At 45.3% G+C, this 21,485-nt stretch overlaps 1 protein-coding gene across 1 annotated transcript; it reads left to right on the top strand.

Moving 5' to 3' along the window:
* Window positions 1-17,844: 17,844 nt before the first annotated feature.
* Window positions 17,845-18,735, top strand: LOC127321508 (E3 ubiquitin-protein ligase ATL41-like). The gene has a single exon (XM_051350533.2). The coding sequence runs from the start codon at window positions 17,953-17,955 to the stop codon at window positions 18,598-18,600; it is 648 nt and encodes a 215-aa protein (XP_051206493.1). The 5' UTR covers window positions 17,845-17,952; the 3' UTR covers window positions 18,601-18,735.
* Window positions 18,736-21,485: the final 2,750 nt, after the last annotated feature.

Here is a 21,485-nt window from a genome sequence, read left to right as displayed (position 1 = left end):
CTTTCAAGTAATTGAAGATATCGGCTTTCCAGTCATCCAATTCCAGGAACTGTACCTGAACACCGGCTCCACCTGCTACGTCCTTGTAGCCTGACGCTTTCCGTCGCCTGCTAGATCGATGCTGAACACAGGCAAAACGTATGGTAAGGATAATTTGGGCCGATTGCTGGAATCGGCCTCCTTTTCGATTGCATTGCTCAATGAAGGTTTACACCTTATTTGTGCTCTACTACGGGAGGGAGTCTCCCTACCACGACTACGTGACATGCTTGAGGTGAGATCATTGCTTTTTATTTTTTGGGGCCGATCGCAGGGATCGGCCTTGCCACGTACGTCCATTGATTTTGCTCTTGCTACTCTGTCAGGCCGGTGGATAAGACCAGCCTCACCCCGTTTTTTGAAGCTTCGATGCGCTCACAGCCGTCCAAACTGACTCCAGAGATCGGCTCTTGGTCGTCTGCGTCCCAAATATTCGTGCCAGCTATGGAGATCTCGATCGAGTCATCTGCGTGAACGACCTCCACTTCATCTCCATCCCACTGTATTAGGCATTGGTGCATTGTGGATGGGATGCAGCAGTTGGCGTGAATCCAATCCGTCCCTAGCAGGACAGCGTAGGTGCTTTTGCTGTCGACGATGAAGAATGATGTAGGGATGGTTTTTCGGCCCACGGTTAGATCCACGTTCATAACGCCTTGTGTTTCTGATGCTTGGCCGTTGAAATCACTTAGTGTGACGTTGGTTTTGATCAGATCTGCGTTAGAGCGTCCCAAACGCCGTAGCATGGAATATAGCATTATATTGACTGCCGCTCCTGTGTCAACCATCATCTTGCCGACAGGCTGCCCATTGATATAACCTTTTAAGTACAGGGCCTTCAAATATTTGTAGCTCTTCTCTCGTGGCTTTTCAAAGATGACCGGCCGTGGGCCGTAGTCAAACTGCGCTACCGGCACTTCTTCGGTTCTTGGAGCACAAAACTCCGACGGAAGTATGAACACCATATTTGTCCCAGCCGATGCCTTCGCATCGGCTTTTATTTGTTTGGGGTGCCATTCTTTCTTCGGTGGACGATTCTCCACCTCCAAAGTTTGCTGAATTTTCACGGCCAGATCAGGCCGCGCTTTCCTCAACGTGTGCAGGTATTGCGCCTCGGCTTCCTCCAAGCTACATAGCCGCTGAACCCTACGCTTTTGGGAGTGACTGAGTCCATCAGGGCACCACCTTGGCCGGTGGTATCTATCTTCTTCTTCCTCTTCTGACTCCTCGAAATCTTCCACTCGAGATGACTCAGCTTGTCTGTTCTGAGATGGAAGAGGCCCTAGACGCTTGAACACTGAAACCTCACTTGTGCCCTTCTTCTGCTGTCTACATTTTGGGCAGTTGTCGATTGTAGGTAATCGGCTCATTCCTGAATCCCAGCAGTGCTTAAAGAAAGGACAATCCCAGTGTCTGTCCATGTCTTCCTGCTCTCTTGACTTCCCATTAGCGCGGTGCTCATATCCTTCGTCGTCTCTATCATGCCGACGATATTTTCCATTGTCTGCATCAGACCGACGATATCTTTCGTCATCTATGTTGTACCGCCGGCGTCGGTCGTACTAATGCTCATATTTGTTAAGGAGATGCGCGGAGAGTGGTCGTTGATACCGCACGTTTCTCACTTGTTCCTCGGTGATGTACCGTCTGTCATCATATCGGGGCCGGTCGCGTGGGCCGGCCTCCTCCTTTTCCTTGCCACGGGAGGGACCGATTTCTTCTTTATCCCTGCCATGGTGGTATACAGGCCCTGCCATATTCACCTCGAATGAAAAATCCAGCTGACGCCTCGTGGAGTGATTGTGTTCCACCATGTTGACGCCAGGAAACGGTTGCGTGTCCACTTTCATGGCAAACTGACCAAGGATCAAACGGCCTTGTTCTATCGCCGTTTGGATCTGCCGACGCAGTTCTTTGCAGTCATTGGTGATATGGGTGAACGAGTGATGCCACTTGCAGTACGGTCTCCCGTTCATTTCTTGCGCCGTAGGGATTTTATGGCCTTCGGGTAACTTCAGCTGTTTTTCCTTAAGCAATAAATCGAATATCTGCTCAGCTTTGCTTATATCGAAGTCAAACCCTTTTGCAGGCCCTTGTTGTTTCACCCATTTGCAGGACACGGGAGCTGCCCCCCGAGCCCATTCAGCCACGGCTACTTCCTGGTCTTCTGCAAAGTCCTCAACTTCTTCTGTCTCGACCAGGCCTATCGGGCGTTTGAACTTGTCTTGGTACAATTCTGGGTGGCGCTGCTCATACAATGTTCATTTCTGGACCATGTGCGCCAGTGAATTGTATTCCACTTGGAAAGCCAGATCCTTGATCGGCGCTGCGAGGCCCAACGCTGCCAGATCGACTGCTTCTTTCTCAGTTAAATGAGCCGAATAACATCGGTTCTTGACAGTCCTGAAATGCTGAATGTATTCCGACACCGTTTCTCCCCGCTTCTGCCGCACCTGCACCAGATCGACAATGCCAGCCTCGGTAGCTTCTGAGTGATATTGAACATGAAACTGCTCTTCCAGTTGCTTCCATGTCCGGACTGAATCTGGTGGCAACGAGGTGTACCACCCAAAAGCTGGTCCTGTGAGAGATTGCGCAAAAAACCTCACACGCAACGGGTCTGATGTTGAAATCATGCCTAACTGCGCCAAATATCGGCTTACATGCTCAATTGAGCTAGCCCCTTCTGATCCATTGAACTTTGAGAACTCAGGGAGCCGATACTTAGGCGGCAGCGGAATCAAATCATATTCGTTGGGGTACGGCTTGAAATAGACGACTGTTCTCCTCTTTGGCAGGATGCCGAACTGGTCTCTCAAGATTGTACTGATTTATTCCATGGTATGAGCTGCAGGGGCTGAGCTTTCATGACTTGTTCCGGTGGCATATTTAGCTAGCCACGCCTGTTTATCGGCGTCTGCTCCAGACATCCCTCCTGCTGCAATCTGGTTCATGCGCGCCCAATTATTGCAGTCCGGCACGTATGTGCACACGTATCCATGTGGGATTTCTTTAGGCGGCTCATACAGGAATTGGCAATCGCCAGGATCGCCTCCAACCTTGTAGACGATGTATGGCGGTGAACCCTGTGGCTCTGGAGCTGCAAGCGTGAATAGCAGCTGCGGTCTGGTGTGGAACGGTACTTCTCCCTGGTGAGTTCCTAGGGCAGGCCCTGACGGAGAGTACTGATGCTTCATGATTTCCTGAACCATGCGGACCGCAATACGCTCCAAAGTGTTCACCAGGCTCTCAGAATGACGGTGTAGAGAATGAGCCACCATGTAATTAACTTCCCGGCGCAGAGCTCTGGTGCGTTCCTCCGAAGGGAGAGACAGATCTACTTCATCGAGAACGCCGTCGGGTGAGAATCCTTTGAACCTAATGCCATGTTTACGGGTCCTCTCGAAAGAGCCGATGAGATCGGTGATGACCCACAAGTATAGGGGATCGCAACAGTCTTCGAGGGAAGTAAAACCCAATTTATTGATTCGACACAAGGGGAGACAAAGAACACTTGGAAGCCTTAACAACGGAGTTGTCAATTCAGTTGCACCTGGAAACAGACTTGCTCGCAAGAGTTTATCAGTAGTAACAGTTTTATAGCAGTAGCAGTAGTGAAATAACAGCAGCAGAGTAACAGAGACAGCAGTAGTGATTATAGTAAACAGCAGGATTAAAATACTGTAGGCACGGGGACGGATGACGGGCGTTGCATGGATGAGAGAAACTCATGTAACAATCATAGCAGGGCATTTGCAGATAATAATAAAACGGTGTCCAAGTACAAAGCAATCAATAGGCATGTGTTCCATATATAGTCGTGCGTGCTCGCAATGAGAAACTTGCACAACATCTTTTGTCCTACCAGCCGGTGGCAGCCAGGCCTCAAGGGAAACTACTGGATATTAAGGTACTCCTTTTAATAAAGTACCGGAGCAAAGCATTAACACTCCGTGAACACATGTGATCCTCACATCGCTACCATTCCCTCCGGTTGTCCCGATTTCTGTCACTTCGGGGCCATCGGTTCCGGACAGCGACATGTGTATACAACTTATAGATAAGACCATAAACAATGATTATCTTCATGAAACAATAACATGTTCAGATCTGAGATCATGGCACTCGGGCCCTAGTGACAAGCATTAAGCATAACAAGTTGCAACAATATCATCAAAGTACCAATTACGGACACTAGGCACTATGCCCTAACAATCTTATGCTATTACATGACCAATCTCATCCAATCCCTACCATCCCCTTCAGCCTACAGCGGGGGAATTACTCACACATGGACGGGGGAAACATGGCTGGTTGATGTAGAGGCGTTGGCGGTGATGGCGGCGATGATCTCCTCCAATTCCCCGTCCCGGCGGAGTGCCAGAATGGAGACTTCTGGCTCCCGCGATGGAGTTTCGCGATGTGGCGGCGTTCTGGAGGCTTTCTGGCGACTTCGACTTCTCCCGGTGTTTTTAGGTCGAGGCGAATAAGTAGTCCGAAAGAGGGCGTCGGAGGCCGGCCGAGGGGGCCACACCACGGGGCCGCGCGGGCCCCCACAGGCCGCGCCGCCCCATGGTGTGGGGCCCTCGGGCCTCCACTTCAATTGCCCTTACGGCTCCGTTAGTTTCCTGGGAAAATAGGGCCTTCGCATAAATTCCGAGGTTTTTCCCGAAAGTTGGATTTCTGCACAAAAACGAGACACTGAGCAGTTCTGCTGAAAACAGCGTGAGTCCGTGTTAGTTGCATCCAAACGACACAACTTCGAGGCAAACCAATAGCAAACGTGTTCGGGAAAGTAGATACGTTATGGACGTATCAACTCCCCCAAGCTTAGCTTATTGCTTGTCCTCAAGCAATTCGATTAACAAGCGAGCGATAAAAGAACTTTCACGAACACATTTGCTCATATGATGTATATATTCTCATGGTATGGCTAATACTTAAGCAGTTCATAATGAGATACATGCAAATAAGATCATCTAACAGCTATGTCAATCATGGAGAAGCACCAACAATTAATAATAAGCATCATGAATCATGTATATAAGCAGAATTGTAATGTTCATAAGAGAGCATGATAAAGTGGTATCTCGCTTGCCTGTATTTGGTTGGCAAAACATAAATGCCCGGGCACCTCTGGAGCTCATAGAAAGACTAGAAGTAGTGATTGTCAAAAGATAAATGCATCAAAGTTATACCACAATCAATCATATTTTGAGACAAGCATATTATACTAAGAATGACAGTTGTGCTCTCAAGATAGTGCTCAAAGAAATAATGGAGACACAACATAAAAGTAAAAGATTGACCCTTCGCAGAGGGAAGCAGGGATTAACATGCGCTAGAGCTTTTTATTTTTATAAAGACAGGAGTAAAATTATTTTGAGAGGTGTTTGTTGTTGTCAACGAATGGTAATGGGTACACTAACTACCTCGCCAACCGGACTTTCAAGAGCGGCTCCCATGAATTATTGCATATTTATTTGGCACTCCTTCCAACCTTTCTTTCACAAACCATGGCTAACCGAATCCTCGGGTGCCTGCCAACAATCTCATACCATGAAGGAGTGCCTTTTTATTTTATTTTTACTATGATGATGACACTCCCCCCAACCTTTGCTTACACAAGCCATGGCTAACCGAATCCTTCGGGTGCCGTCCAACAATCACAAACCATGGAGGAGTGTCTATTTAAGTTAATTAATTCGGGACTGGGAATCCCATTGCCAGCTCTTTTTGCAAAATTATTGGATAAGCGGATGTGCCACTAGTCCATATGAGAGTCCGTCAAAAGTAAATGACAAGGTTGAAAGTTAAACACCACATACTTCCTCATGAGCTATGAAACATAAACACAAATTGAGAAGCATTTTGAAGATTTTAAAGGTAGCGCATGAGAATTTACTTGGAATGGTTTGAAATGCCATGCATAGGTATTTATGGTGGACACTCTGGAATAACTTGGTTTTCATGTGTTTGGAAGCACGAGCAGCGTTCCCGCTCAGTACAAGTGAAGGCTAGCAAAGACTAGGGAGCGACAAATCAAGAGAGCAGTAACTGTCATAATCATGCTTGCGGCAAAATAAATTAACGGAGGCATAAAAGTGATACAAGAACTCTGAAGCAATATAGATCATCGAGGCTTAATTGACTTTTTGTTCAGTCATATGCATGCGTGAGCATGTGCCAAGTCGATATAAATGAATTATTCAGAGGAGGATACCACAATGCCATACTTACTTATGAATAAAACAATGCAGACAAACATACATGACATGCTACTCATATTAATAAATTGAAGCTAAACATGAGAGATCATGAACTACTAGACTTTCTCAAATAACATATACCTCACATGAACCAACTAAGCATGCTCACATGGATGAGTATATGTACAAAAATGAAAACAAATAGAGTTCATACCAGCCTCTCACCACAATCAGATTGTCGTAGATCGTCATTATTGCCTTTTCACTTGTGCAGCTTGGATAATATGAAATGAAAACCACGCTCCAGCCACCGAAGACCATTGAACTCAAAAAGAACTTTACAAACCAAAGAAGAACAGCAAATATTTTTGGTGTTTTCAATTTGCAAATAAGAACAAGAGGAAACAAACAAACAAAGCAAAATCTTTTTGGGTTTTCTTATAGCAAACTAGCAATAGCAAATAAAGTGAAACAAATGCAAGAAACCAAAGCAAACAAATGGTGAAGAGAAACAACAGAAATATTTTTGGTCTTTTTGTGTTTTGGGAAGGAAACAAAACAAAAACAAGAAATAGCGAACTAAAAGAAACACGTAAAAGCAGGATGACAGAAATCTGCCAAAACCTGACAGCAGTACAGAAATCGATTTTTACAAAAATCTTACGTTGCTCAGATCGAAAAGTGTTCAACTAATGAAAGTTAGATAACAACCTGGGGAACCTACACAAAAATTTGCAGCTCAAAATGACGCTCTGGCTATTTTTGACGATTTTTACAGTAACGTTCCAGAATCTGTTTTCAGGCAGCATTTCCCCAAATATCATCTTCCTCTCATTAGAAAACCACTCAAACGAACAAAGCAAGTATGTGCAAGTATCCAGCAATCATAATATGCAAAGAATGAGTGATGCCGGTATACCTCCCCCCAAGCTTAGGCTTTTGGCCTAAGTGGAGTTCAATCCCATCGATCCCATGAAGTAGTGTCTCCGTAATATGAAGAAGATGGGTCGTATTCCGGGTATGTGCTAGAAGAAGCACCCGGATATGTGACGGTGTGGTCGTAGGAGGTCCCGACGTCCTCGGAGTCATGTTGCTGGTGGAATTCTTGTATCTTCATATGTTCATCCACCTCCTCCTTGGTGCACGACCATGATTGCCTGTCAATACTTAACAAACCAGGTTGGGGAAGAGGGATTTCCTTCTCCTCCCCGTCGTAAAACAACATTCTATACACCATATTATCTAAAGTAGAGTCAGTGGTAACAAAATGATGACTCTTCATAGCAGTAATATCGAGTCTCCTAGGGGCCAATGGCACATCATTAGGATCAAGAGGAAGATTAAGATATGTTAAAACACGCAATGCGATAGTTCCTCCAAAAATAGGCCCCCTGGTAGTCAGGCGGCGAGCAATAAGAGCACCGAGGTGATAGGAGGTTTGACCAGTAAGTGCAATATGCAAGAAAGCAAGATGGTAACTAGAGATATTACTAGTGTTCTCCCTACCAAGAATGCTAGTAGCAATGTAGTATGCGAAATACTTAATGGCGGGAAGTTGGATGTTCCTTATCTTGCCCCGCTGGATGGTGCGACAATCATCCTCGGTGATCCCTCGGTAGAGCTCCAGCAAGTCCCGGGGGTTGTCATCAATCCTACTTGCTGTACCTACAGGGGCAATGTCCAAAGCACAACAAAAATCCTTCAACGGCATAGTCACAGTCTTACCATGGATTCTGAATGCAACCGTTGGCTCATATTGTTTGTTGTCGAACTGGAAACTCTCGACAAAGATCTTGGTGAGCATGTGGTATTGCTCCCTTTCATCGCTCATATAGGTGGTTAACCCTGCCCTGTTGACAAGGGTCAAGAAATCCTCCAGTATCCCTGCATTCCTTAGAAAATCATAACATGGAAAAGTAGAAGCATTAGGGGGACCGTGGTCCTCTTCGGGCGCGAAGCTAGGCGCGAGGATGTCTTCATTGTATGATTGCCTAATCCGGGTGGCGGCCCTAGAAGGCCTCCCGGTGCTGGTTGTCCCCTTCTTGAACAACTCTCCAAAGCTAAACTTCTTCATAGCTTCTCTGAAATTTTCAACAAATGACATAAAAATTTGATTTGGTGACATATAATTGAGGGAAACTACAATAGGAACTTGCTAGAGTACTAATCATGCATCAAAACTAGTTTCTACCACTTAGAACAAGCATGCAAACTCACTAAACATGTTACCTACAGCAGCAAAATATTCAAGATATACTCAACCAAACGAAATTCTACTTGGATGGGTGGAGGAGTCACATACCGAAGAGCAAATGTGCCAAATTTCAGACAGAAATCTGGGCTGAGTAAAGAGATCGAAAAATCTGGAGTTACGGAAAAAACGCGAGTGAGAGGAACTTGGTACGAGTTTTTTCGGGAGAGAGACTGTTCTGGGCGAAAGAGATGACAAAGTGGGGCAGAGGGGGTCCCACACCACATGGTGGCGCGGCCACCTCCTTGGCCGCGCGGCCCTGTGGTGTGGCGCCCTCTGGTGCCCCACAGGTCATCCTCTGGTACTCCCAGGTGCCTCGTCGAAAAATAGGACCAACGGTATAATTTTCGCGAATTTTTGAAAACTTTGAAAAATGCACATTTTCTGGGTATTAAGTTTATTATTACTGGCCAGGAAAAATTTTGAAATCTTCGAATAACTCAAGAACTTTGCAAATTAAAAGTGCTACAGCAACTAGAGCAAGTGGAGGAAGAAAGAGATGTTGTTTACCCTCTCCATGCATATAAAAAGTATCCGTTAACAAGGTTGATCAAGTCTTGTCACCAAATAACTTTTTCATAGCATAAGAAGAAATAAACCTCAAATCAATCATGTTACCTTGAATTGTATTGATATGGATCCAATCACGAGAGTGTGATATTCTTCCTTAGGCTCATATATAGGACAATCAATAGTTCCCACTTTGATAGTTCTCACATTAGAAATAGTATTAACTCCACATGCCTTCTCAATCCTCTTGGGAAAATAAACGGTATGCTCCCTATCATCAACATTGAAAGTAACCTTTCCTTTATTGCAATCAATAACAGCCCCTGCGGTGTTAAGAAAAGGTCTCCCAAGAATAATAGACATATTATCATCTTCAGGCATTTCCAACACAACAAAATCAGTTAATATCAAGCAGTTAGTATTAACTTGAACAGGAACATTCTCACATATACCAACAGGAATAGCAGTAGATTTATCAGCCATTTGCAAAGATATTTCAGTAGGTATCAACTTGTCTAAGTAAAGTCTCTTATAAAGAGAAAAAGGCATAACACTAACACCGGCTCCCAAGTCACATAGAGCAGTTTTAACATAATTATTCTTAATAGAACAAGGAATAGTAGGTATACCTGGGTCACCCAACTTCTTTGGAATTTTGCCATTGAAAGAGTAATTAGCAAGCATAGTGGAAATTTCCTCATTGGGGATTTTCCTTTTGTTAGTAACAATATCTTTCATATACTTTGAATAAGGAGGCAATTTAATGGCATCAGTCAAAGGGATTTGCAAGAATAAAGGTTTCATCCATTCGCAAAATTTATTATAGTGTTCTTCTTCCTTTGATTTTAGTTTCTTAGCAGGAAAAGGCATTTGCTTTTGCACCCAAGGTTCTCTTTCATTACCATGTTTCTCAGCAATAAAGTCTTCTTTAGTATACTTTTTATTTTTAGCATGCTTCTCAGGTTCTTCTTCAGCCTCTTCTTTATCAGGAGTATCATTCTTATCATTATCTTTATCATTATCATGTTCATTACCACTTTCAGTTTCAGCATCAGAAATAGAAATACTATTAGGATCATTAGCAGGTTCAGAGGATTCTACAACATTTTTATGTTTCTTCTTCTTTTTCTTCCTAGAATGAGCACTAGGTTCAATGCGTTGAGAATCTTGTTCAATTCTTTTGGGATGCCCTTCAGGATATAGAGGATCCTGGGTAGAGACACCACCTCTAGTTGTTACTTCATAAGCATGTTTCTCTTTAGAATTATTCCCTAACAAGTCATTTTGCACTTTAGTGAGTTGATCAATTTGAGTTTGAATCATTTGAAAATGTTTAACAAGCATCTTAACATCATTGGAGGTTCTCTCCACAATACCATGCAATTCACTAATAGCTTGAGAATTTTCCATTAAATGATTCTCTACCCTCATATTAAAATTTTCTTGCTTAACAATATAATTATCAAACTCATCTAAGCATTGTGCAGGAGGTTTCGAATATGGAATATCTTCCCTAGTAAAGCGTTGAAGGGAGTTTACCTCAATCATGGACGAAAGGGGAATTATCTCACATATATCTTCTATAGGAGGTAGATTCTTCACATCTTCAGATTTAATACCTTTCTCCTTGAGAGACTTCTTGGCTTCCCTCATATCTTCATCATTCAATTTAATTAAACCCCTCTTCTTCACTATTGGCGTTGGAGTTGGTTCGGGCGTATTCCAATCATCATAATTCCGGCCTATTTTAGCCAATAATTCTTCGGCGTCGTGCGGAGTTCTTTTCTGAAAACACAACCAGCACAACTATCCAGGTATGCCCTAGAATCAATGGTTAGTCCACTATAAAATATATCAAGTAATTCATGCTTTTCTAAATCATGGTCGTGCAAAGCTCTAATAAGAGAGCAAAATCTCGCCCAAGCCTCGGGCAATTTCTCTTCATCTCCACTGATCAAAACTATAAACTCTCTGCAAAGCGACATGTTGAGCACTAGCGAGGAAAATATTTCCGAAAGAAAACGACAAGCAATTCTTTTGGACTTTTAATAGAACTAGGTGGCAAATTATTATACCAAGTTTTAGCGTCATCCTTCAATGAGAAAGGAAATATTTTAGCAACAAAGTAAGTACGCTTCTTAACGTCATCAGAAAACAAGCTACTCAAAGTAGATAACTCAGTCATGTGTTCAACAGCGCGTTCTTTTTCAGTACCACGTAAAGGTGTTTTCTCAACAATAGCTATATGAGATAGATCAAGAGAAAAATCATAATCTTTATCCCTAATGTTTATAGGAGATGTGGCAAATTTAGGATCAGGAGACAGTTTATATCTAACGGTATGTTACGCAAGCAACTTTTTAATTTTTCTTGCATCAGTAGTAGCATTGCATTTTTCAATAAAATCATCATCAAGCTCCACATAATCTTCCTCGGGATCATCACTAAAATAATCAAGTTCGGGTGAACTAACGGGTGTAGTAGCATTAGGAGTTTCAGTATTTTCAATTTGTCTAGACCTAGCAATTGTAGCATCTAGAAAGGATCCCAATGAACCACTATCATCAAGCACAGCGAAACATTATCAATATTATGAGAGTGTTCAGATTCAGCGAGATGTACCCACATGCGAAGCATGTGGCGGTGAAACAAGTTTATCAATCACAGATGGTGAATCACGTGTAGCGGAGGTACTCAGAATTGTACCTTTTCTTGTAGTGGATGGTAATATGGCGATCTTAGTATCGCGAGGTTTACCCATGATGGAGAATTTGCAGCGAACAATATTAATCCAAGTGAACTTCCAAATAAAGCTATGCTCCCCGGCAACGGCGCCTAGAAAATAGTCTTGATGACCCACAAGTATAGGGGATCGCAACTTGATCTTCGAGCGAAGAAAAAACCAATTTATAGATTCGACAAAAGGGGAGACAAAGAACACATGGAAGCCTTAACAACGGAGTTGTCAATTCAGTTGCACCTGGAAACAGACTTGATTGCAAGAGTTTATCGATAATAACAGTTTTATAGCGATAGCGGTAGTGAAATAACAGCAGCAGAGTAACAGAGACAGCAGTAGTGATTATAGTAAATAGCAGGATTAAAATACTGTAGGCACGGGGACGGATGACGGGCGTTGCATGGATGAGAGAAACTCATGTAACAATCATAGCAGGGCATTTGCAGATAATAATAAAACGGTGTCCAAGTACAAAGCAATCAATAGGCATGTGTTCCATATATAGTCGTGCGTGCTCGCAATGAGAAACTTGCACAACATCTTTTGTCCTACCAGCCGGTGGCAGCCGGGCCTCAAGGAAAACTACTGGATATTAAGGTACTCCTTTTAATAAAGTACCGGAGCAAAGCATTAACACTCCGTGAACACATGTGATCCTCACATCGCTACCATTCCCTCCGGTTGTCCCGATTTCTGTCACTTCGGGGCCATCGGTTCCGGACAGCGACATGTGTATACAACTTATAGATAAGACCATAAACAATGATTATCTTCATGAAACAATAACATGTTCAGATCTGAGATCATGGCACTCGGGCCCTAGTGACAAGCATTAAGCATAACAAGTTGCAACAATATCATCAAAGTACCAATTACGGACACTAGGCACTATGCCCTAACAATCTTATGCTATTACATGACCAATCTCATCCAATCCCTACCATCCCCTTCAGCCTACAGCGGGGGAATTACTCACACATGGACGGGGGAAACATGGCTGGTTGATGTAGAGGCGTTGGCGGTGATGGCGGCGATGATCTCCTCCAATTCCCCGTCCCGGCGGAGTGCCAGAATGGAGACTTCTGGCTCCCGCGATGGAGTTTCGCGATGTGGCGGCGTTCTGGAGGCTTTCTGGCGACTTCGACTTCTCCCCTGGTGTTTTTAGGTCGAGGCGAATAAGTAGTCCGAAAGAGGGCGTCGGAGGCCGGCCGAGGGGGCCACACCACAGGGCCGCGCGGGCCCCCCCTGGGCCGCGCCGCCCCATGGTGTGGGGCCCTCGGGCCTCCACTTCAATTGCCCTTCTGGCTCCGTTAGTTTCCTGGGAAAATAGGGCCTTCTGCATAAATTCCGAGGTTTTTCCCGAAAGTTGGATTTCTGCACAAAAACGAGACACCAGAGCAGTTCTGCTGAAAACAGCGTTAGTCCGTGTTAGTTGCATCCAAAATACACAAATTAGAGGCAAAACAATAGCAAAAGTGTTCGGGAAAGTAGATACATTTTGGACGTATCAATCGGCTTCGAAGACAGCTTTAATCTCATCATATTTCTTCTTGTGATCCTCAGGCAGATCTTCGTACTTGATTGGCTCGTCCGACATCTCAGCTACAGATGTTGACGTAGTTGCTGTAGAATGTCCCACCGGGCGTGCCAGAATGTGTTGCCTGCCAAAACCCACCGGTGAGCAGCGACGAGCAACACGAAGAGCCGGGAGGCTCCCAGAACTGCTGGTGGGTCCTGGTCCCTCGGGCGACGGCCCGCAATGCTCCGGCGCGCGTCCTGGCTAAATGCGAGGGCGTGCCACCTGACCTATACCTGGTCAGGAAGGTGATGGATTGCTTCAATTGGTTTCCTGCATGGCAGACACGTAAACATTAAATCCGAGCCTCGATCGGCTCTCAGGTTATCCTGTGAATCAGCTCAAAGAGCCGATACACCCATGGTTCATATTGGATCTACGATAACATGGTGATCCTGCTTGATCAATACCAAGATAAATCAATCTACGACAGTTTAGAGCTTTCACCGCATAATTGGAACGTCCTACACGTAGTTGAGCCTGGCAGATACGAAAGATAACAGAAAACTAGTCCTAGAAGAGGCCTAAAAACCAACATAGAGTCGATTCCTGGAACAACCCCTCTAGGATCGGCAAACCATACCTCACGCACTACTGGATCGTTCAACCCGTTTGCAAGGCCTGACCATGCGGATATCAAACTAATCCTTGAAGAACAAGGAACAACTATAACAGATCAGATCTACTAAAATAAAGTCCAAGCAAGGTGCTGCCCTTACGCCTAAAATAGGTGCAAAGGCAGCTAGATATTTAGGGGCAGCATAACTAAGCAAACATATCATAAAAGTATCGATGCTAGCCCAAAAACATCTATGATAACAGTATTGCTCGCCATCAACAAGGCTTCAGTACGAGCAACACAAACAACGAATAAACTGATACTGCCTAGATCGCAAGATGCGATCTAGGCAGCATGACGCTTACCCGGAAGAAACCCTCGAAACAAGGGGTGGCGATGCGCCTAGATTGTGTTTGTTGTGAACGTGATCATCCTCCTTTCTCAATAACCCTAGGTACATATTTATAGTCCGTGGACTTTCTATCTTTGGAATAAACCTAACTGTGTACGAACCAACTCTATCTCTTAATTCTAAACTAAAACACGATCTACCATAATGTACAAATATTACGGGCAATCTAGCCCAAATTCTCGCACGAGGCCGATTTAGAAACCCTTCATGTGCATATCTTCCAAGTCCATCTCAATCACGGCCCATCTTCTGATTTGGCTAAAATCTTGTGATAACAGAGTTCTACTAATAAAATAAAATAGGAAACAAAGGAAAATGGAACAGAAAAGGAGAAAATAAAAAATAAAAAATAAAGAGTAAATGGGCAAGCCCATGGGGAGGCGACTCTGCGGGTGAGTAGATAGTAGGACTCGCTATAAACGATTTATAACGCATGCCTAATTCATTCAAATGTGGAAACTTCGTATGAATTTAAACGAGACATGCTTTGTTCTTTTTTTCGAAAAGGATCTGGCATTGAAAGAAATAGTGAATAAAGTATCTCAAGAAAAACAAAAATTACAACGAGATCCTTAAGAAACCCTTCATCTTCAACCTCCACATTGTACGTGTTGACGGTGTGACGCCGCTACCGCACCTCCCCAGGCTGGCCTGACATTTTTTGTTATGGACGGGAAGTCATTGAATGGGTCAAGAATACCGCAGTCCCAGATACGAAGAAGAAGGATGAACTACAGACGAAGCTCCTTGACGATCCGAACATCCTCACAACTGGAAGAAGCCATAGAAGACTACACCACTCCCACAAGCTTCTCGACATCGCCGCTGGGATAGGGATGAAGCCGGAGAGACCTTGTGTGAAGAGACGACGCGCGCCACCACCACCTAAGCGCCACCCCACCAAACACGAACCCTAAAATAGGATAAGCAGAACCCTCCCCGCCTCCAAGGCCTGGAGGCCACAGAGGCGAGGCAAAATGGAGGTGGCGTTGACGGGAGGCAACGGACCCTACTCGCATGTGCGTGCGCGTGGGAGGACAGGAGTGGAACGGTTCGGTCCTTCCTAGACGGAAGCCTTCAGACATTCTTTGTTCGACGTAAGACTTTGACGGAGTTTCAGGACCCCCTCCCCCCTTGCGCAACAGCGTCAGAAAATAACTTGATGGATGCAAGTGCACATGTATATTATAGCTAGTTTCAAAAGTAAGAGTACCGAACCACAGATAGGTATTTCTAGAGGTCTTTATTCCTCTTGTTACCCTTTACCAAAGGATGCTTGCAAATTACCTTTGATTTCAAGTAGGAGTATTTATGAGAGAATAGCGTTGTGTGTGAAAGAGTACTAAATAAAAATAACAAGTACAAACAAAGAGACAATGGTATGTAAAATATAATGAAACTTCAAGAAGGTTAAAGCGTTCTTAGAGAGTGTAGGATCCACCACTACCATTGGTACTACTTATGATATAATACGAGTCTATATTTACCTTTCTATGCATGTATGGGAGGAGCTTCATAATAAGATGATCACAGAAATTTGGTATTCCATCTCGCATAACCACTGCAATGATCGTAAGCAAGCCACTGCAATCCCTCACAATTAAGGGGTTTCCCATGAATATTGATACGAGCTTAGTAAATCTCCTCTTATCTCCATTAACCATGTGAATAGCATATCAGCCCGCCATGTCACTGAGCACCGTGCATACTATAGTCTCTCTGTGAACTAGTAACCTAATAAAGAATTGTTGGTTCATCTATTTGTCATTCTGTTCGCAGTTATTTGCTTTTTTTATTGCTAATGCTTCTGATAGCTTGTACTATTATGTTAACCAACACCTCTGTGAACACGGGTTTACGAAAATAAGCAGGTATCCATGCAGTCTTACGAACACATCTTGAATCACCAAACTGTAGTGGAGTGTATATATATCTTACCTTGAAAGTTGATGTCCTCTAACTTGCTATTCTTTCAATCTCACAAGTTTGTACGTCATGTGCATATGCAGGTGTGCTCTCTACAGAGAATGGATTATCATGTTGAGTTTGTGTTGCGGAATGTACTCTACCAAGTAGCTCGATGTTTAATGTAACAGTAAATTCCATCTCATTACACAAGAACATTCTACCTACATTTTGTAAACCTGATGTATTTGGTAATCATGCTGAGAATAGATGAACAATTTGTATGTGCGTGAAGTAGTACAAGATATTATTCTTTATTGGTGGGTTGATGTATTCATTGAAATTTTTGGACGTTATTTATACACATTCTCATAAATTGAATCTAATGTATCTGAAAAAATGTTACTTTGATATTGGCGCAGTAATGGCCATTGTGAAATATCTGTAATTTATATATATGAGAATCTTGGATCTATGTGCTAGTGATGCAATTTGTATTCCATGAGATTGTGGAAAAGGCCCAAAGCAGGCCTAGTGTAAAGTTGGTCGGTGAAACGCACAGCAGGCCCAATAAAAAGTTGGTCGGTAAAGCTTGTACCATCGGACTGTTGGTTGGCAACAAATATCGGTTGGGAAAAAGAATGTCTGACGGGAATAATATGTTGGTCGGAAAAACTTTTCTACCGTTGACACACAGTTGGTCGGTAAAAATATGTTGGCCAGGAAAGACCTTTACCGACCGGACTTACGGTGACCAACAATGTTGGTCGGCAAAACTAATTCCCGACCGAATTTCTGCAGGTGAAAATGGCCTTTCCGACCAACTTGTATATAGGTGTTGTAGTGTTGTGGTGTAGTGACTACCTCATGACTAACGGTAGCTTCATCTATAGTTTCATAGGCAAATATTACATAGTATACTTCACATAATATCTAGAGAGAAAACTAATACATGTTTATAAACTGAAATTATAGATTACTGTATCTTTATTTCATATTATAATATTGCTACGTTTCTTCATCTCTCCAAGAACAAGGTAAAGTACTCACACATGGAGGAAACCAATGACATCCCATTGTAGCCATATGAAAAGTATACGTATGAGGATGAACTCAAGTGCAAATTCACAATGAAGATTGAAATTACAACAAGAAAGGTGTAAGCGAGATGGGAATGGTGATGGTGATGAAGATGGAGCTGTTGAAAATGACGGTGATGATGCCTTGGTCTCCAACTATCCGACATTCAGAGCCACCAAAAATCACAGAAAACTCATGTGTAACACCTTGGTCTCAGAGTCAAAGTTTTCATCTTGTTGCTTCATTTCCTCGAAGCGTCTTTTCTCTTTCCTTCGCCGCTACTTACAAATTCACACGACAGTGATGTGCGTCTACTGAAAGCTCGGGTAACCTTGGAAAAATATACTCGAACCGCTCTGCTCAAATTCAAATCCACATCTCCCGAAGCTGACAAAAGTCCAAGCAGTCCGTATTTTCGCGCCAGGAGGAATGGCCATGTAAATTGCAAGACTTGTCTCACCATATTTTCCAGCCTCATATAAATCCACACTGTTCGTGACACTGACACCACCCGCGTTGACCTAGGCACCGTGTAACCCAAGGTATATGAGGAGATAACTAACGCATGCATTGCAGACTACTAGCTAGCCACTACTATTTTCTCTTCTCCCGCCTTGAGATCCTGATTTGTAGTACAGGACACAAAGCTTGGTTACCGATCGATCCGCGCCATGTCAGGGAACCCGCCGGAGGCGTCTGGCAACGTGGAATATGACGTGCGGCAGCAGCACACCTTCGACTGGAGCTACCTTTTTCCTGCAGGCGGCATCCTTTTCGCGCTCGTCTTCGTCTTCCTCGCCATCCGCATCTTGGTGCGCGCTCTGATGCTCCGGTTTCGCGGAGTCGGCCGCCCCCGGTCTGGCGGCGGGCTTCCAGCCGCCATGCTGCGCTCCCTCAGAAGTATCAGCAGCAGCAGGCGCGGGCTGGATGTGTCCGCACTCTCCGCGCTGCCGGTCACCGCGTACCGGAAGGGCGTTGTCGCCGGTGCCGGCGCCGGGGCAGCTGACTGCGCGGTGTGCCTGTCGGAGCTTGCGGATGGAGACAAGGTGCGGGTGCTGCCCAACTGCGGGCACGCGTTTCACGTGGAGTGCGTCGACGCCTGGCTGCGCACCAGGACGACGTGCCCTCTCTGCCGGGCTGAGGTGGAGCTGCCCCAGGGGATTGGGAACGGGAAGGCGGAGGCGGCAGCTCAGTCGTCGTCCTCGGCCATGGAGCCGCTGCCGCGACCGGCGTTGCTCGGTGCAGGAGGAACCTTGATCGTGACCGTGCAAGGCGTTTCGGATAGCCGGCGAGACGTGCCTGGGTCAACATCGGGGTAGGGTAGCCCAATTGGAACCTTCCTATTCCTTACAAGGACTAGTGGATCACTTGTAACCGCATCAATCTATTTCATCGAATGAGCGTTCCTTGCAGTTCCTAACCCCAATTGTGGTGATTATTTTATATTTTCTCAAGTCGGGCTCAGGCCTTGTCTTTGCACCGATTTTACCTTACCTCAGGGCTCAAACCTTGTATTTGCACTCACAAGCTCTTTAACGATTTTACCTTACCTCAGGCTCGGGCCTTTGTGACAGATGCCTGGAATAGGGAGGGCCATGAGTGCTCATCTCTAATTCGCTTCCATATATCTACTGTAGTGACGTAAGCCTGGTAGGGTGGTAATTAGTTGTGGCCCGTGGGAGATGAGAGTGAGACTAGTAGGCTCATGCATACAGCCACCTTCACTCCACTTCTCCCCCCTATGGAGTCTCCATAAATGAGTGCCTTAGAGCATCTCCATCGGCGTCCCCGATAGCAGTCCCGATAGTAATTTGGGAACCGGGAGCGAAAATGGGCTCGTACCGGCGCGCCCCAAACGGCACCGGCGCTTTTTCGAACCCAATAGAAACGACGGCAACCCCGTGCCAGTTCCTTCGTCAAGGGCGCGAATCGGACGCGCCGGCGCCTCGCGAGGCTGAAAATTTTGGGTGTGGGAGCCACTTGTCAGCCACACGCCGACCAAATATACATCTTCTCCCCCAAAATCCTGTCCCCTCTGCCGCTCATTTCTCCCGCCAGCCGCTCCATCTCCCATCCAGCCTCCAACCCGAAAAACCCTCGCCGCCGCGCCATGGCACCGAAGAGAAAGCCTACGGTGAAGGCAGGGAAGCCGCCGCCGAAGACGCGCATCGTTGCGCCGAAGGAGAAGTCGGCGACCATGTCGTAGGAGGATTGGGAGAAGGAGATGGAACGCCGCTCCCTCATCACGGCCGACCGCAGGAGGCGCCGCATCACCGCCCTCGACGCAAAGAAAGCGGCGGCCTCTGCGGAAGCGTGCCTGATCTTGGGCGACGGCCTCAATTGCATCTCGAGCTCCCCGTCGTTCTGGCCGGGCACAAAAAACCGAAACCGAAGACCGAAGCCGAAATAACCGAGACCGAAACCGAAATACATGCTAAATCGGTCTTCGGTCATCACATCGGTCCTGGCAATCAGGTGACCGAAATATTCTGGTACCGTTCGGTTGTTGAGAGAGAGCGACCGAAACGACCGAAGACCGATAGTTTCAGGCCCAACCAGCCCATCTACACTTTTGCTACCTCCACGCGAGCCCATCTTCTCACTCTCCTTTCCTTCCGCTACTCATTCTCCACTCCTCTCGACCGTAGACAGCAGGACGCCAGGACCTGCGCTAGTGCCGCGCCGCCGCCCCCATCCGCCTCGAACTGCGAGCGCCGTCGCCACCCTCCGGCGGTTCGGCCAACCAGCCAGCAGTCCAGCATCATCTCCTTCCTCGCCCCATCTCCAACCCAGCGACTGGCCGGCACCACGCCACCAGATCTCCGTATTCTATTTCTATGGCTTGGACTCCAACACGTACAGAAAACATTAGATCTTCGTATTGTCATCTATGGCTTATGGCTTGATCTCCGTATGTCAGTATTGCTCACTCTACTAGCTGTTGTTTGAACTAATAACTCGTCTTCTCTGAACAAAACGTATGCATATTCTGTTTCTTTATTAGACTGTTGTAAAATATACTGCTACTGTTAGAAATTTAGACTGATGTACTTAGACTGCTGTAAAATTTAGTGTGAGACTGGTCTGCATCTGGTAGACTACTGCAAAATATAGTTGCAGATTGTTGAAGCATTGGTGTCTGTTTGGACTAATATTTCTATTTAATTCTACTGGTTAGTTATGTATTTTTCTACTGAGATGTAGTTTTCTTGTTTCTGTTTGTAGATGGCATCTGAATTTGAGGATGTGCTGAGCTAGTATGTTCATGAGGATGAGCTGAATGCACGCCAACTTGCCATTGCGAATGCACGTGAACGTGCCCTTGCAGATGCATAAACAGATGAACGTTCCCAGAAATAATCACTATGTTGTGCTTCCATTTCTTATATACATGTGTCTAGCACTTTCTCAATTTGGTCTATATGGTCATGACCGAAGACCGGACCGAAAAGACCGAAGACCGAATACATAAAGACCGGAAAGACTGAATGTATTTTGGGTAGTATTTCTGGATGACCGAAATTTGTGAAGACCGAAGAGACCGGACCGAGCAAACCGAACAAACCGAACGCCCGGGCAGACCCGTCGTCGCCGGGTTACTACGCGGGGTACACCGCAGACGCGCCGTCGATCTCGCAGATGCGGCTGTCGCAGATGGACGGCCCAAACTTCATATTCGTAAACTTATTCGAATTTCTATGCTTGTGTTTGAGTTTTCAAATTCAAATTATCTATCGGGGCCACCGTTTTGGGAGCGCCGGTGTAGGAGCAGCTTCCCCAAATAGAGGATGTTGTGCCGGCATCCCCCAAACGAAGGTGCCGGCGCCCCTGCCGGCGTCTATTTGGGGTTGCCGGTGGAGAAATAAGCAATTGTAGTACTCCAAATGGTTAACAGTAGTTTTACAGACTGTAGCACTGCGCACTTTTGATCGCTGTATCTGCACTTCGATCTGTAGTATTATCCAATTAAATCACATGTGTAGTCTTGCTGCCCTGGGGTTAACGAGGATCGTCTCATGCATGAAGCATGCATGGTTTAGACTTCAGACCAAGATCGATGAGTGCTTCAAGAAAAGTTCTGAACATATTATTGTCTCATGATATATAAGGTACTTCACATGTGTTATCTTATGAAATATGAATGAATCTAGCTTGTATGGCAGTACAGTCATTGCAATGAGAATTACCTTTCAGCCGATCTTTA

This window comes from Lolium perenne, chromosome 3 (assembly GCF_019359855.2).
Source record: "Lolium perenne isolate Kyuss_39 chromosome 3, Kyuss_2.0, whole genome shotgun sequence".
Taxonomy (NCBI): domain Eukaryota; kingdom Viridiplantae; phylum Streptophyta; class Magnoliopsida; order Poales; family Poaceae; genus Lolium; species Lolium perenne.
This window is presented reverse-complemented; position numbering and strand designations above follow the sequence as displayed.